General features: G+C 41.5%; 1 protein-coding gene across 1 annotated transcript in view; it reads right to left on the reverse strand.

The window, feature by feature from the left end:
- Nucleotides 1-564: 564 nt before the first annotated feature.
- TRMT6 (tRNA methyltransferase 6 non-catalytic subunit) overlaps nt 565-15434 on the reverse strand; it is a 15397-nt gene continuing 527 nt past the window's right edge. The window contains exons 2-11 of the mRNA XM_004383049.3: nt 11771-11898; nt 9949-10058; nt 9335-9426; nt 9152-9235; nt 8754-8878; nt 7766-8124; nt 7311-7396; nt 6595-6697; nt 6405-6491; nt 565-5062 (exon numbers count right to left, since the gene is read on the reverse strand). Coding sequence (XP_004383106.1) covers nt 4871-5062; nt 6405-6491; nt 6595-6697; nt 7311-7396; nt 7766-8124; nt 8754-8878; nt 9152-9235; nt 9335-9426; nt 9949-10058; nt 11771-11898 — 1366 coding nt within the window. The 3' untranslated portion in view covers nt 565-4870. The remainder of the gene's footprint in view (nt 5063-6404; nt 6492-6594; nt 6698-7310; nt 7397-7765; nt 8125-8753; nt 8879-9151; nt 9236-9334; nt 9427-9948; nt 10059-11770; nt 11899-15434) is intronic.

A 15434-nucleotide genomic window follows, 5' to 3' on the forward strand; every position in this document is an offset into this window, starting at 1 on the left:
GCCAGACAGCAAATATTCTAGGCTTTGAGGGCCATATGGTCTCTGTCACAACTCTTCAACTTTGCCTTGTAGCACAAAAGCAGCCATAGATACGCAAACAAATGAGCATGACTGTGTTCCAATAAAACTCCATTCATAGACACTGGCATTTAAATTTCATTTAATTTCACAAGTCACAAAAGTTTTCTTCTTTGGCCTTTTCCCACAACTATTTAAAAAGGTAAATGGTTATACAGGCCGTACAAAAACAGGTAGTGGGTTGGTAGCCAAAAGACGGAACCAACCTTAAATGTCCATCAACAGATGAATGGATAAACAAAATGTGGTACATACATACAATGGGACATTACTCAGTCATAAAGAGAAATGAAATCCTGATACATGTGACGACAAGGAGGAACCTTAAAAACATTATGCTGAGTGAAATTAGTCAGTCACAACCGGACAAACACTGAATGATCCCACTTATATGAAATAGGCAAATGTATAGAGACAAAAGCTTGTTAGTGGTTACCAGAGGTCAGAGGGTGAGGGGGGGAGTCATTGCTTAGGGGCACTGGTTTCTGTTAATGCTGGTGGGAAAATTTAGAAAAGAATAGTGGTAGTGGTTGCATGACACGATGAACGTAACCAATGTCTTTGAACTGTACATGTAAAAATTGTTGGATTGTCCATTGTTTTGTTATTTTTACCACAATAAGAAAAACAAACACAGGCAGTGGGCTGGATTTGCCTGCGGGTTGTAGTGCGCTGACCTCTGGCTGAAGTCAGTACTATTCTTTCTTAGTTTTGCCCTCTTCCTCCCTTGAACATCACCTATGGCTTTCGCTAACATCACATGTAGCTATTACCTTGTGTCAGCTCACAGGCGATGGAAAAGAATTGTGAGAGGATCCCTTGCCACATTACCTACTTGAGCATTTGATTGGGGAAAGTCCTTCCAGAAAGCAAAAATCTACTGCTATCATTTCCCCACCCTCTGGATTAATTTCTCTGCTATTCTTTTTTAAATTGTTGGTTTGGAATGATACACTAAGCAGGCCAAACACCCAACATGTTCAGCCTACCCACATTTTGAAACAAGATTTCTTTAGCACCTGTGTCATCTTTCTGTCAATGTGAAAATGAAATGCCAAAATCTTTCCAGTCTTCCTCTTCTTCTTCCTTTTTAGTAATAACCAAAAAAAAAAAAACAAAAACAAAAAAAACCAAACCCGTTGCCGTCGAGTCGATTCCGACTCATAGCAACCCTAACAGAGGGCAATTATTGAGTGATGACTACGTGCCTGACCCAGTTCTAAGCACCTTATACATATTAACTCATTTAATCCTATTAGGTAGGTATTATTATTACTCCCATTTTTCAGATAAAGAAGTTGAGGCACAAAGAGGATAATTGCCCAGAGTTTCACAGCTGCTGGGTACCAGCTCCACAGCCCATTGTCTGTCTGTACACTGTATTCTCCTGCTGTATATTCAAACAAAATAGAGGTTTCCAACACATGCTAGACAAAACCCTAAACAATAATGACGATAATTATGGCAACCATTATATTGAGTCTTTAACTGTATACTAGGCACTATGGGAAAATTTTTTTCACACATTCTCATTTAACCTTCATAACTTAGAGGCTTAGGTCTTTTTTTATGCGTGTGGTGAAAATATACACAAAACATAAGCCAACTCAACAATTTCTACATGTACACTTCAGTGACATTGATTACACCCTTCAAGAGGTGCAACCATCCTTGTTATCCTTTTCAAATATTCCACCATTAACACAAACTCAATGCCCTCTAAGCAAAAACTCCTCCTTTCCCCCTCTCTCCTACCCGTGATAACCACTAATAATCTTTGGTTTCTACATATTTGCTTATTTCATATAAGTGAGATCACATAGTATTTGTTTTTTCACGACTGAATTATTTCACTCAGCATGGTGTTTTCAAAATCCATCCCTGCTGTGGCATGCATCAGGATTTCTCTTTACGGCTAAGTAATATTCCATTGTATGTATATACCACCTTTTGTTTATCCATTCACCTGCTGATGGACATTTAGGTTGCTTCCACCTTTTGGCTATTATGACAAGGTCTGCACAGAACACTGGTGTACAGTCCATTCTTGTTTTAATGGTATCTCAGCTCAATGCCAAAAGCCCAAGCTATTAATGGAATTGTAAAAGAGGCCAAAATAATTTTTTAAAAAGGTATATGATATTAATTTCCTGTGCTTCAAAGATCTTGCCCTTCCTTATAAAGGGTTAAAAAACAGTGGGTGTTAATGCAACAGTTATCAGCTGCTATTTAAGTAGCTACTCCTAGACTTACACATCTTTGCCATTTGACATGTGCTACACAGTTAAAACAAAGAAAACCTGTAACTCTTTTTACAAAAATTAACACTACTGATCTAGAGGCAACATTAAATCTCACTTAAAGGTGGATACAGAGGTCCTTTCCTGCACTGCACTAAATAATTCCCAAATCAGAGACGTTTAAACCCACATGAATCTTAATGACTTTTGGACTTTTCTTGTTTTGTATTGTTCTTATAATATTAAAACCAATACTTTAAAACAAAATGCAAACATCTTAATTACTTAAAAAAAAGTTCTTATATAGAAAAAATCCCCACTATTTTTGGCTTTTCCATTTACAACTAGTAAGTGAATGATTGCCCAATAAGATTTGCTTCATGCAATTTTAGTGTACTTCTAAGTTAAAAAAATCCTTTAATGGGCATCACTGTATACTCCCAAGCACTCAAATCCAAGGAAGAAACAGGATGGATGTTATGAAATGATTTACTTTTTTGACTGCTGCTCACTGAAGTGAAATTTCATTAACTTCCCTGATGGCTAGATGTCCAGAAGTCACTTACTTACCCATTCTTCTGCTCCAAAGGTGGATGGCCATTTTACAAACAAGACAAAAACATCCTGTATTCGCTGTGCCCATGGTGTAGGTGCAAATACAGTAGTGGTTCTCGAGGTATGGTCCCTGGACAGGTGCCAGAATCACTTGGGAAGCTGTTAGAAATGCAAATTCTCAGCCCCACCTCACACCGAATCAGAAACTTGAGGGCAGGGTCCATCAAACTGCGTTGAAAAAGCCTTCCAGGGATTCTGGTACGCACTAGATTTGAGAACCACTGAATTAAATCCTCAGTGCTCACAGGTGAAATAAAGTATATGAGTGAGAAAAAATAACAGGTCGACTTGCTGCCGCTGGTGCCGGTGAAATGAGTCCACGTCATATCCGGGGGCAACTAGGTGGGCACACCAGGGCCTTGGCAGCTCAGGCCCCAGACCTCTCCCTCAGGGGACTGACCCGAAGGATTTAGGGAATGGGATGAGACTTGGAAACGGGTCGAGCCCCAAGTAGGAGTTCTGATGAGTGACCAGTGGACAGCAGCCACTAATGAGCCCAGTCTATGCATAAGTTACTGTATTCTTGACCAAACTTGACTGGCTGTACGTGGGTGACAACTGTTTGCAGTTACATGTTCAGGGAAGTGCCAATCCAGGTGTGTTCTCTCAACCACAGACCATGTGTCACAATCGGCTGAAAGCCAGTCAACAGGGCATCGCTGGTTGCACCATTAATGTAAATCAGACATATCATAATAGGAACGCTTTTATTCTTCAAAGCAATTAAGAAAAAGGAATAAAAACTGTACTTGTTGGTAATCACACTGTCATTATCAGAATCGTACATGCTAGTAGGAAAAACCGTTTTTTTTCTGAGATGCTCCTGGCTGGCTGATCTTCATCTGCTCTGTGATGACGTGAACAATACACACGATGAGCCTGTTCTAGTGAGCAAGAGACCCAACTAGGAAGCTGGGCTTTGCTGTAGCAGATGATTCAAGAATTCAAATACATATTTTTAGAGAAAAAATATAGAAAGGCTAACCACCGAATCATGCCAGAGCTCAACAGACCAGCATTAATAATCACCAAAAAAGGCACTTCAAAATACATTTGACAGAGTGATACCAATGCAATGAGAACTACTAGTCTAAGTCCTGCACAAAACTGTCACAGCTAATATACATTAATATATCCTGTCTCCATGTGTTTATCTACGTGTGTGTGTGCATATGTGTGTATGTATATATATATATATATAATCTCCATAAGTCTCTGGGGAGGGGAAAAAAAAGTTTCCATTTCCTTCAATTGAATACTATACAAAAATCCTAGTCACTTTATTTGGAACAAAAAATGAGAGGATTAGTGAATTAACGCAAAAAAAAAAAGAAAGAAAAGAAAAAATACCCTACCATACCCTTCTATGCACAAAAAAAGCAGTAAAATACTCAGAACCGTCCCAGGTTGTCTACTATTAAAATGATAAAACCTAGCATTTTAAAAGAATATAAACACTGCAGGGAACATGGTGGAAATTTCTGGTACTGTAAATCTCACACACTCACACACCCATATTGCTTAGGTTGAAAGGAACAGAATGCACAGAGGAAATTTCTTCCACAAGTTCTTTCCTTTCGGTACCACCAAGTTTTAGGTATGCTGTATTATTCCAAAGTCTTGTATAAATAGAGTTTCAGGATGCCTAAATTCTCAAGATATCTGCACGAAATACTTGGAGAATTTTTGTTAAATAGAACGCAATTGGCCATACCCACTGCAGACCCCAGGGTTGGGTATTTTTGGCTCGAGGTTACGACAGACAGAATCCATCTGCGTCAGAGATGGACAAATGGTTTTCTCTTCCTTACCAAGAACAGATGTACGGACACATTCTTATTCTTAGGGTATGAAAAAAACCATCAGTAATGGCATTTAAATTTTAATTACTAACTGTACAATGCCGGAGAACAAAAATCAAAGCTATCTGTTAAAGGTTATGAGTCAGACTCTGGGCATTTCCGTTTTTTAGCCGCTGGCTCCTCAGTCTTCTTCAAGTCTAAAGTGCTTGTGCTGGGTTTGAGGCTGGTGTCTGCCTTGGGATTGTCCATGGCAACAGTGAAGCCTGAGAGAAGGTACCCCCCACCTCCGCTCATCAGCAGTTTGGGATGACTTCGATCTGGCAAAACCTAATCAAGACAGAAAGAGACTCATGTCTTCCTAAGCAGACAAAGCATATGCTAACATCACATATGCCAAAACCAGAATTCAGGAGACACAGATTCTCCTGAACACTCAAACGGACCGATTCCTAATGAGCTCATTCCTTCACATGGCAGTGCGGGTAAGTGTAGGAAACAGCCGGAGTGATTCCCTTTTGAAAAAGAAAATGGAAGCCCTGGTTCTCTGAAACCTGAAGCCAGTTTCAGGTAAAGAAAGGGCGAATGAATGGTTTCTGCAGTGCTCTGGGCCTGTCCCAGCTTCCTTCCTCTTGGCTCCAAGAAGTTTCATGGTTACAAATGCAGCCTGGGTCTATGGAGTAGTTAGTGGACAAATACGCAGTGCATCCATTCCCTGTTACCCTGCTAACTCTGACAAGAATTCTTCTCTCCCATTGCCATAGCAAAGTAAGAAGACCCCCATGGAGGGAAGGCTCACCAAGGCCCCACAGAGCCCCTACAACAGCATGGTCATTAAGCGGTCCAGCAAACCACGGAGGTGTTCCCTGCAGACCCTCCTTCATGAAGGAACTGGCCATGAGGAGAGCAGGCAGCAAGCGGAAAGCCTCCAGCGCCTCTGGGATCTGCCAGTGTCCACATCGAGAGAGGCTATAGGCTGCTCCCAGGCAGTAAGTGAGCATGGGTACCAGGACGGGCCCATTTCTGCCTGACACAGGGCTCTGCTAATGGGCAATCCCTGCTCTGGGGCTCCAATCAGCCTGACCAGCACTGCAGGCTCGTCCTGCCCAGCCCTCTTCCTTTCTCCTCTCCTTTCATAGGCATAAGGTCTGCAGCACAGTCTGAAAGCTCTCCTCCCTATTCCTGCTCCCCCTTCCCTCATCTCTCCAAGGCATTTCTCCTAATAAATCTCATATGTTTCTAACTCCATCTTGGCATATGTCTCCCAAAGGACCTGAACTGACAGAGCCCATCAGTAAATCCTGAAAACTTGCCACAAAGATGTCCCAGCAGACAGAGAGAAGAGGGCCACTTCCTTGTCCACCTGGGGATTTTGCTATTATCAATTACTCCCCCCAGAGTGATATCGAGGCCTTGGCGAAATACGAACTACATCTATTTGCATTTTAACTGCCTCTGGGCTGGAGTTATAGAGTAATACACTCTGCCATAATAAAAGGAGAAAAAAGGGTCAGGATAGGTCAGGAGTATTTTCTCTGAGTTACAGGCATGGGACATTCTCATCTCTGTGGACAGAAGCAGGGCTGTCTCTCTTTTAACAGGTTCCAGTATTACTACAAGTTTCTTGGGACCTAGGAGAGCTGCCCCTGGGACTGGCCGCAAGAACACATACCTGGTAATTTCTGAGCCAGGTTTCAGATAGCCTGAGGTTGATGACCCCTCCCCTTTCCCGCAGTTTTGTGTAGCATTCCAACAGAGGCTAAAGACAAAAACAGAGTTTGGTTAAGAATCACTTCCTGGGCAGCAGTTTGAGAATCAACATTCACTTGCAAAAGTTCCCATCCATTCCCTTTTGGGATTACCTCTTTATACTGGCAGTAGACTACAAATGGCCTGGAAGGCGCCACAAAATTCAGCAAAGACATCAGCAGTGGAATAGGATGGAACCGACTCGCTACAATTAAACTGCAAGGAAAATGTTAGACCAACATGAAGCACAAGTTTGAAAATGCATTTAAGATGATCATGTATTTATGTTCATGACTCATACAAAGAAGAAATTTAAATAGAACATTCTATAAATTCAAACCAGAAAAAAAATCACGACCTATTACTTTCTAGGAAATACAGACTGGACTATAAACTCTCATGGTGCTTGGCAACTCTAAGCACCATTCCGTGACCTCTTCCATTATAAAAAACAATCTGAAAAGAAAATTTGACACTTGTATATAACAGTTTTGCAGGTATCCGAATGTACTTCTTGTTATGAAGTTTTTCATTAGCCCTTGCCCCATTCAGTATCACCGCAATTTAAACACCTACCACCTGCACCTCGTGGGACTACACCTCCCCATCCAGTAAACCATCACTGGAAAAATTTTAAATTTCTTCTAAAAATTCTTAAATCAGCACAGTTTCCCACCTTCACCAGACCCAGCCTCCTTTCTTTAAAAACCCAAGACAGAATCCTCAGCTCTGCTTGCACTAGATTTGGAGCAGACAAGCAGGAAGAAAACATCAATCTGCTGGGAGCCCACAAGCACCAAGAAGCCTCCTGCAGTTTTCATCAACTCACCCATCTGCATTTCTCTCATTCAGCAGAGCTGCAGCCTCTAAATGTCTTTTCCTCTGCTCTTCCTGTCTCCTTTGCTTTTCCTGGATCTTCAAGGGGAAAAATAAGAAACCAATGTACTCAGGTCAGTCAGTTTTACAGAAATGCCGGTCTGTCAAAACAAGTCAACAATATTTATCAACTCAGACTGACATAGCAGGAGATTGTTTATAAGAAAGCTAAAAACATACAAAAACGTCTAAACATTATAAACTCATCATTAAGCTACCTATATAATGCTTCTGTGTTCTAAAGCTCCAAAAATTAAAACACACACACACACATTCTCCAAATGTTTTGATATTTATCTTAGGGGATGATGCTCCAAAGCCTAACCAAATTTCATTACTTAAATGAAGCTAACTGAGGACTTGATGGGAGTATTATGAGAGGGTAGCAGGGACTCTTGACATTCTTACATAATCTTTTTTGCTTCCTCTCTCTTTAGGTTCCTTATAGTCTGGATCTTCAGAAACAATTTCCATTGTTTCTTGTTCTTCTGGGAGGGTGCTCTCTGGGGCTTCTGCCACGCTGTCCTCATTCTCCTGTTCAGAAGTCTGCTTTTCCTCAACTATGCCATTACTTTCTTCCACTGAAGCACTGTCTTTTGGCTCTGAAGATAACATCTCAGAGGAAAACGTCCCATTTAGAAGACTGTCCACTTTGTTGAGAGGGAATTCATAAAGACCACTGAGGAAAGATTTCGGAAATCCAAAACATGCTGTTGCTGCCCGAACAGGTCCACCTCCAGGATACAGCTGAATAATGGAGCCGAAACCTTAATAAAAGAAACAAACATCTGCACAATGGACGCGACTCTAGAGCTCCACCCTCAGCCAGTCCTCTGCAGTAAGAAAACTGCAGGTCTACTTTGTTCAGAGGCTGAAGGATAACGCAGCTCCTCTGGGGGTCTGTTTGGAGTCTACGAATATCCTCAATGGAGATAACATAATTCTCAAACAGGTAAACAGTGAGTCTTAAGGAAGCCTACGCCCATTTGACACTACGTAAAACCCGATCATGCTTATCTTCCATGTGGTCAGAGGGAGAGCAGACAACCGCCTCCAGGGAGAATACGTCCCTAGTATTCTTTCTGCCTGATCCTCTCAATTTGCGCCAATAAAATGGGCACTAGCTATTCAGGAGATTCCTGAAGTCACCGTCCCCGAAGTCCTAGACAGCCACAGGCTCCAGAATCATTCCCACCGATACTGAAGCTGGAGAGGACAACCACCAACAGGCGACATGGATTGTGCAGGAAGGTCCCAGAGCCTGCAGCTGTGCAGGTTCACCCAGGGCATTTTATTAAACCTTGCAGCAACTCAACATCGCTTTTCATGAGTTTGAATTCTTTGGAACCTCCAGTCACATCATGCTGGGGTTTTACCAGAAAATGTTAACTCTTACCTCCCATTCGTTCCATCACAGCACCCAGCACCAAACCCGCACACGTCTCCATCACGATCATTTTATTGCCAGCTCGTATATTTCCCAACGTCAACATCTGGGCTAGCGTATCGTATCTCATGTGGCTGAGAAACACAAGAAGGATTTGTTCACTTTCAGCTAAACAAAGCCTATTATTTTAATCATTATTTTTCAAGTTTTGTTTGTTTTTCTGTTTTACAAACATTATGGTGACAAGATTACTGATTGCTTTGGAGGTGACAATAAAAGGACTTACAATTTATGAGATAGAAGAACACTTTATACAGGCGAGAAAGTTTTTCATTTTATTTAAAATCACGACTTTCTTAAAAATATGTTTTCCCCCAATTATATTTTTGAAAGGAAACAGAGCGTACTTAATTTTTCCAGGTTCTCTTGCATAATACATAACTGAAAGAATACGGGTGGATGGCTTCACCACAGTAACAACAGCTTCATATCTGGGAGAAGGAAGGAAAAACAGAGCACCAATTTTTTAAAAAACTGGTTAAAAAATATTTGGGAACAGTTTTCACCCTTTTCAGACAAAAGCTACTTACTTCTTTTTCTTCTTTTTTATATATTTATCTTGAGCAAATTCTGTCTTGTCTCGGAATGTTGTACTATTTTCAATTAACTGCTGAACTATTTCCTACAAGAAAAGCAGCAAGCAGATTTTCTGAAACTCCTGTCACACAATGAATAACTTCAAAGGTTTTTTTTACCCTAGATGTATCCAAAGGTCTGATTCTCTGTTCCCTTTTCCACAGAAGTCCAAATAGATGAACTCTGTATTTTTATACTCTATCTAGAATTTGTGTTACACCAAGATAAAAGAACAGAGACAGGCAGTGAAGGGGGAAGAGAGGTAAAGGAAACTGTTGTTCTTGAAGACACTGGATTCAAACAGTACTGAAAATAAACAGTGAAGCTCTGACGTGCACCAAGTTATTAAACTCCCTATGACTAACAGTAGCAACATTCACTTCTATTCTGGCACATAAGAAAACAAATTTTTGACATACTTAATTGCATGTACACATCAATCTACTTCTCACAAAAGCATTAACATTATTTTTACATGTTACCTTAAGTAAATTCTACTTCAAAAACCAAGCAATTTCCTCAGTACCAAACAAACACAAACAAAACAAAAAAATGCTTTGAATATTACCTCTCCTTTAATGCCCTTGTCCTTCAAAGCTTTTATGTCATCTTGAGTAAGTTTCTGAGACTTCCCATCATCGATTATATTTCGATTGTCAACACCCGCTTCTTTAGTCTCTGAGGAAGGAAACTGCTCTATGACATGTATGATCTGAAATTATTTTATAATTTTCTTTTTCTAAGCCTATCTTCACATGCAGCCCTTTAGCCACACAAATGTGGCCTTCCAGCACCACTGCCCCCATCCCAGTCCACTATCCTTTCTCGCCACCACCAAAATGCAAACCAAACCCATTGCTGTCGAGTCGATTCCGACTCATAGTGACCCTACAGAACAGAGTAGAACTTCCCCACAGGGTTTCCAAGGAGTGGCTAGTAGACTTGAACTGCTGACCTTTTGGTTAACAGCCAAGCTCTTAACCACTGCACCACTGGCTCTTGCCACTGCTACTCTAATTCTCCTCGTTTTACTGCTCCCACTCTTGTGCTCCCTTACCATGCACCAGGAAGCCAGAGTACTCTATTTAAATGCAAATTGGCTCATCTACTCCATTCTTAAAACCACACAGTGGATTCCCATTGCAATGAGAATATATTCCAAATACAATCTACAAGGTTGTATATAATCTGGCCACTGTCTACCTTTTCTGGCCTCATGTAATGACCCCTACGTTTCAGCCACATTGTCCTTGTTACCTGAACACACCAAGCACAGTCCCACTGCAGAGCTTTGGTACCTGCTGTTCCTCTGCCTGGAACACTCTCCGGACAGATCTTAGAGTGGCTGGATCCTTTCCCTCATCCAAGGCGGTCTCACTCACCCAATCAGGACCCAGCACACTTCCCTGCTTTATTATCTTCCTAGTGTGTATCACCATCTGAAATTATCCTCTTTGCTTGTCTACCTGATTGTTTTCAGTCTTCCCCACTGGTAATTAAATTTTATGAGATTATGAACTGCTACAGTTTATGAACCGCTATAATCCCAGCACCTAATCATGCCTGGCACATATTTGGTGCATAATAAAAATCTGTACGTTAATAAATACGTAACCAGATAATGAAATACAGACTAAAACTTTAATAGTATTTTAACTAAAAATAATACCTAAATTTTGGGGCCCTTATATATGCCCTGGTCGCGCAGTGGTTAAGAGCTCGGCTGCTACCCAAAAGGTTGGCAGTTCAAATCCACCAGCCACTCCTTGGAAACCCTATGGGGCAGTTCTACTCTGTCCTATAGGGCCACTATGAGTCAGAATTGGCTCAACAGCAATGAGTTTGGTTTCTCTGGTTACATATGCCAGACACTGGTAAGAACTTATGTGTAGTATCACTGAACACTTGCTACAACTCAAATATTAAGTCATATATGGCCCCATTTTACAGATGAGGCTATAAGGCTTAGAAGAACCAAGTAACTTGCTCAAGTCACAGGCAAGTGATGAAGCAGAACTTAAATCTAGCCAGTTGGATTCAAAGCCAGACCTCTTAATCTCTACACTATCTGCTAACTACCTTGCAGCTGTTACTTAACATCTGGGCACTGACGGGACTCTGAACAGCTCTTGTGATGAAGCAGCAGCAAGAAGTCATGGGATTAAATGCCTGGCTCAGGGTCAGACAGCCAGTTAATGGTATGCCAGAGCCAGGTGCCTGGTCTCTCAATGCCAAAGGCAGTACTTGCTCCATCTCATCAAGCTACAGTTCTTAGGTTATGAGCTTAGACTTCTTTTGGGATATCCCAGACTTGCACTCTAGAATTGCGGTGGCATGCTTCTGACTAGCCAGTTCAAGAGCATCTGTTTCAGACACTGAGAGTAGCGCACCTGAAGTAGGCTCTTCCTTCTTCTTCTTGGGCTGAAGACTTCCTCCACTGGTCACTTCAAAGGTGGTTCCGTAACTATGGCCAATGACATTATCCAGATAGAACCACTGTTTTTCAAAAGTTACTTTTCTGGGGAAGAAAAAGCAATGAATCTCATTTGCATTCCGTATAGAAAAGACATGCTCATACTAACGTTTTTTTCAAAACTAGTCTCCACAAAGGATGATCAGCATTATTATCTCTGAACACAAACTGGCAAGTAAACTAGAGAACTGGGTTGGGGCACAACATAAAATTAATAAATGAGCTACAAAAACACGGAGTTTTGGGAAAAGGACACAAGGGCAGAAGACCTCCCTCTTCTGGGGCACTGCTCTGACCCTACTTTGCACTATTTGACAGGGTGCCCAAACTCACAGGCTCTGCAATTTCCTGAACAGCAGGCCAGGCTTGCCAAGATTGCCAGGCCCTTGGACACTCCTTGTAATTGACACAAGAAAATCTCAAAACTAAACCATCACTGAAATGAAAAAGAGTTAACAAATTCCTTGGTCTAACCGGCCATTTTGCTGAAAAATTATGTAAAAAGGCAAATTCACAAACATTACTGACAATCAACACATTTGGAAATGGCACTGAACACTGACAACCGAGGACCAGACAACTTTAGGATTCCCATTATGCAGATTTTTATCTGATTGTAATTTAAGATGGAAATTTCACAAAACCAAAAACTTTTCCTTTCAAAAGAAGAAAATAACATCTGCTGAGTGTTAATCAGGGGCTAGACAGTGTGTGCCAGGTGCATTCCATACTTTCTCATTTAATTTTCACAGTAATCCTGGGACATAGCTCTTTCTAGATAAGTCATCTGATGCTCAGAGAGAAGTATCTTGTTCAAGAGTCACAATTACTCCCTTTCCACTGTTCCATAGAGCCTATCCCAGCAAAGACCAATGGCCCTAACTCAGCTCAGCCCAGATGCGCATCCCCACCCTCATCCTCTGAGCACCTCAGTGCTAATGAAACAATGGGTCTGAGCGGGGCTGGACTGACCTTCTGCCAGTCAGCTGATGTGCAAAGACGGAGGGGAGGTGTCATTGAAGCTGACAGGTCTGACAGGAGGTCACTGCTCCAGTCAGAGGGATGGGGGGGGCCATGTCTTCATTGGCAAGAAGTGGGATTTGCAGTGTCCTCAGAGAGCCAGAACTGCTGCTGCCCAACCAGATGGATGCAGCCCTGAGGCACGGGTGATGGGAAGTCTAGCCTGGGATGTAGCTAAGCCCAGAGGATCACTTTCTAAATAAAACAGAAAGCACCATCATAGTTTCTGCCGAGAAAAGGAGCTGATGAAAGTGTTCCCAAATAAATGTCTAAAGAGTACTTTCTAGAACTAAAGATGGTACTGTCTGTCTCCTTGGAATGAAAATGTTCTTGTGTAAAAGAGCACACTATTAAGAAGCACACTCCACCACATTTCAAAAGTAAGCAACTTACACGGACAGTACAAGGAAGAAAACACAAACTTGCACCTGGATGGCCATTACACAGACATGTAGCTTTGAGATCATTCACTGAACTATACACTTATAATCTAAGGATTTGCTGAGTATGTGTTATACTTCAATTAAAAGTTTAATTAGTATTGGCACCCTTCCAAAATTATGTACATGTAAGCAAGCACACATTTCTAATTAAAAATTCTGAAAAAAAAAAAAAAAATACTGGCTTCTAGAGCAGCAAAGTACAGTAGTGATGTGGGATAGTTATAAAACCTCTCTAATTTTGTTATGGATTGAATTGTGTCCTAACCCCTATACTTGTGAATATAATTCCATTTGGGACTAAGCTTTTCTTCGTTAAGTTAAGGAGACCATATCAGTGTAGAGTGTGTCTTAAACCAATCACCCTTGAGATACAGACCAAGCAGACTAGGCAGAGAAACAAGCAGAGATGAGGGAAGAGAGATGCCAGGCCACATGAAGATCGCCAAGGAACTGAGGAACAGAAACTGAAAGAGACAAGGACCTTCCCCCAGAGTCAACAGAGAAAACCTTCCCTTACAAGCAAGTGCCCTGAATTCAGACTTCTAGTCCCCTAAACTGTGAGAAAATAAATTTCTGTTTGTAAAAGCCATCCATTTGTGGTATATTTCTTTTATAGCAGCACTAGATAACTAAGGCAAATTTCAACCACCAAAATGAAATATTTTATCAATGGAGAATTTAAAAATGCTTAAAAGCTGGTACAGATACTACACTTCTGGACTAAAAGATATAGAACTCCCCCGCCCCCCATTTTTTTTTTTTTTCCTTTACTGCACTGTTACTTGTGCAAAAAAAAAAAAGAAAAGAAAAAAAACACTTGCTTACTTACCAGCCTGCTGCTTTGGGAATTGTGACTTGACTATTTTCTAATGATACCTGCTTTACTTTAAATACCAATCAACAGTTTGATTCACAAAGAATGAAAATGATTCACCTGAAGTGAACACTTATCGGAAGCTCCAAATCTCACAATCCTAGCTTTCCGGAATAAGAATTGACGCATTTGAATTATGGTGTTGGCAAAGAATATTGAATGGACTGCCAGAAGAACAAACAAATCTGTCTTGGAAGAAATACAGCTGGGATGCTTCTTAGAAGCTAGGGTGGCCTTTGTCTCCCTTACTTTGGACATATTATCAGGACGGACCAATCTCTGAAGAAGGACATCATGCTTGATAAATTAAGGGTCAACAAAAAAGAGGAAGACCTTCAACAAGATGGACTGACATGATGGCTACAACAGTGGGCTCAAACATACCTACTATCGTAAGGATGGCACAGGACTGGGCAACGTTTTGTTCTGTTATACATTGGGTTGCTATGAGTCAGAACCAACAGCACCTAAGAACAGAAGCTTTCTGGTCTGCAAAAAGCTGTTCTCCTGACACTGCATTCAACTTACTTATTTGTCACAGCACTACAATAACCCAGCTCAAAACAAAACTTGGTTGTACTTCTCAGACAAGTTAACTCAAATATCCGAATACATTTTCACCATTAATAGCCTGTTGGGATTTAACTACCTCTGCTCCCTGCCCTGTTATAAAAATGTCCACTTCCTAGTACTAAAACAGAATGATCACTGGTCAGCAGGCTCACAAGCCGTATCTAATTTCGAGTTCTGAGACCCTGAGCAAATTGCTTAACTTTTGCAGACCTCGTATCCCTTGGTATAAAATGTCGGGAATCCCAGACAGATCCCACACTCTATAGAAAGTTATCCCCTATCTTATTCCGTGCAGACAGGTGTTCCTCTTAATGTAGAGACAAGAGGCTGGAATTGCAGGCAAAGACAAAGTCGAGAACGGTTCATTTTTGTGAGATTGAAAGTCCCGGCAGAGGGACTGGAGAGAAAAAGGGTCTATGGAAAAAACCAAGCGGGGGAGATTCTGAGGGGAAAGGGTAAGACCTGAGGGAAAGGGGGCGGTCTGTGAGAAGATGGACAAGATTCCAAGGACCTAGGAAAAGAACCCCAGGACTGAACCTCTGACGGCCGAGAATGGGATTCTGGAGAAGGCACTCTGTGGAAAGACGCAGAGAGATGCCAAGGCAGGGGATCAAGTATGAGACCCTGGAGGAGGAATCTGACGGAAGACAGGAGAGGTGGGGCGGGGGGGG

This window comes from Trichechus manatus, unplaced genomic scaffold (assembly GCF_000243295.1).
Source record: "Trichechus manatus latirostris isolate Lorelei unplaced genomic scaffold, TriManLat1.0 scaffold00104, whole genome shotgun sequence".
Taxonomy (NCBI): Eukaryota; Metazoa; Chordata; class Mammalia; order Sirenia; family Trichechidae; genus Trichechus; species Trichechus manatus.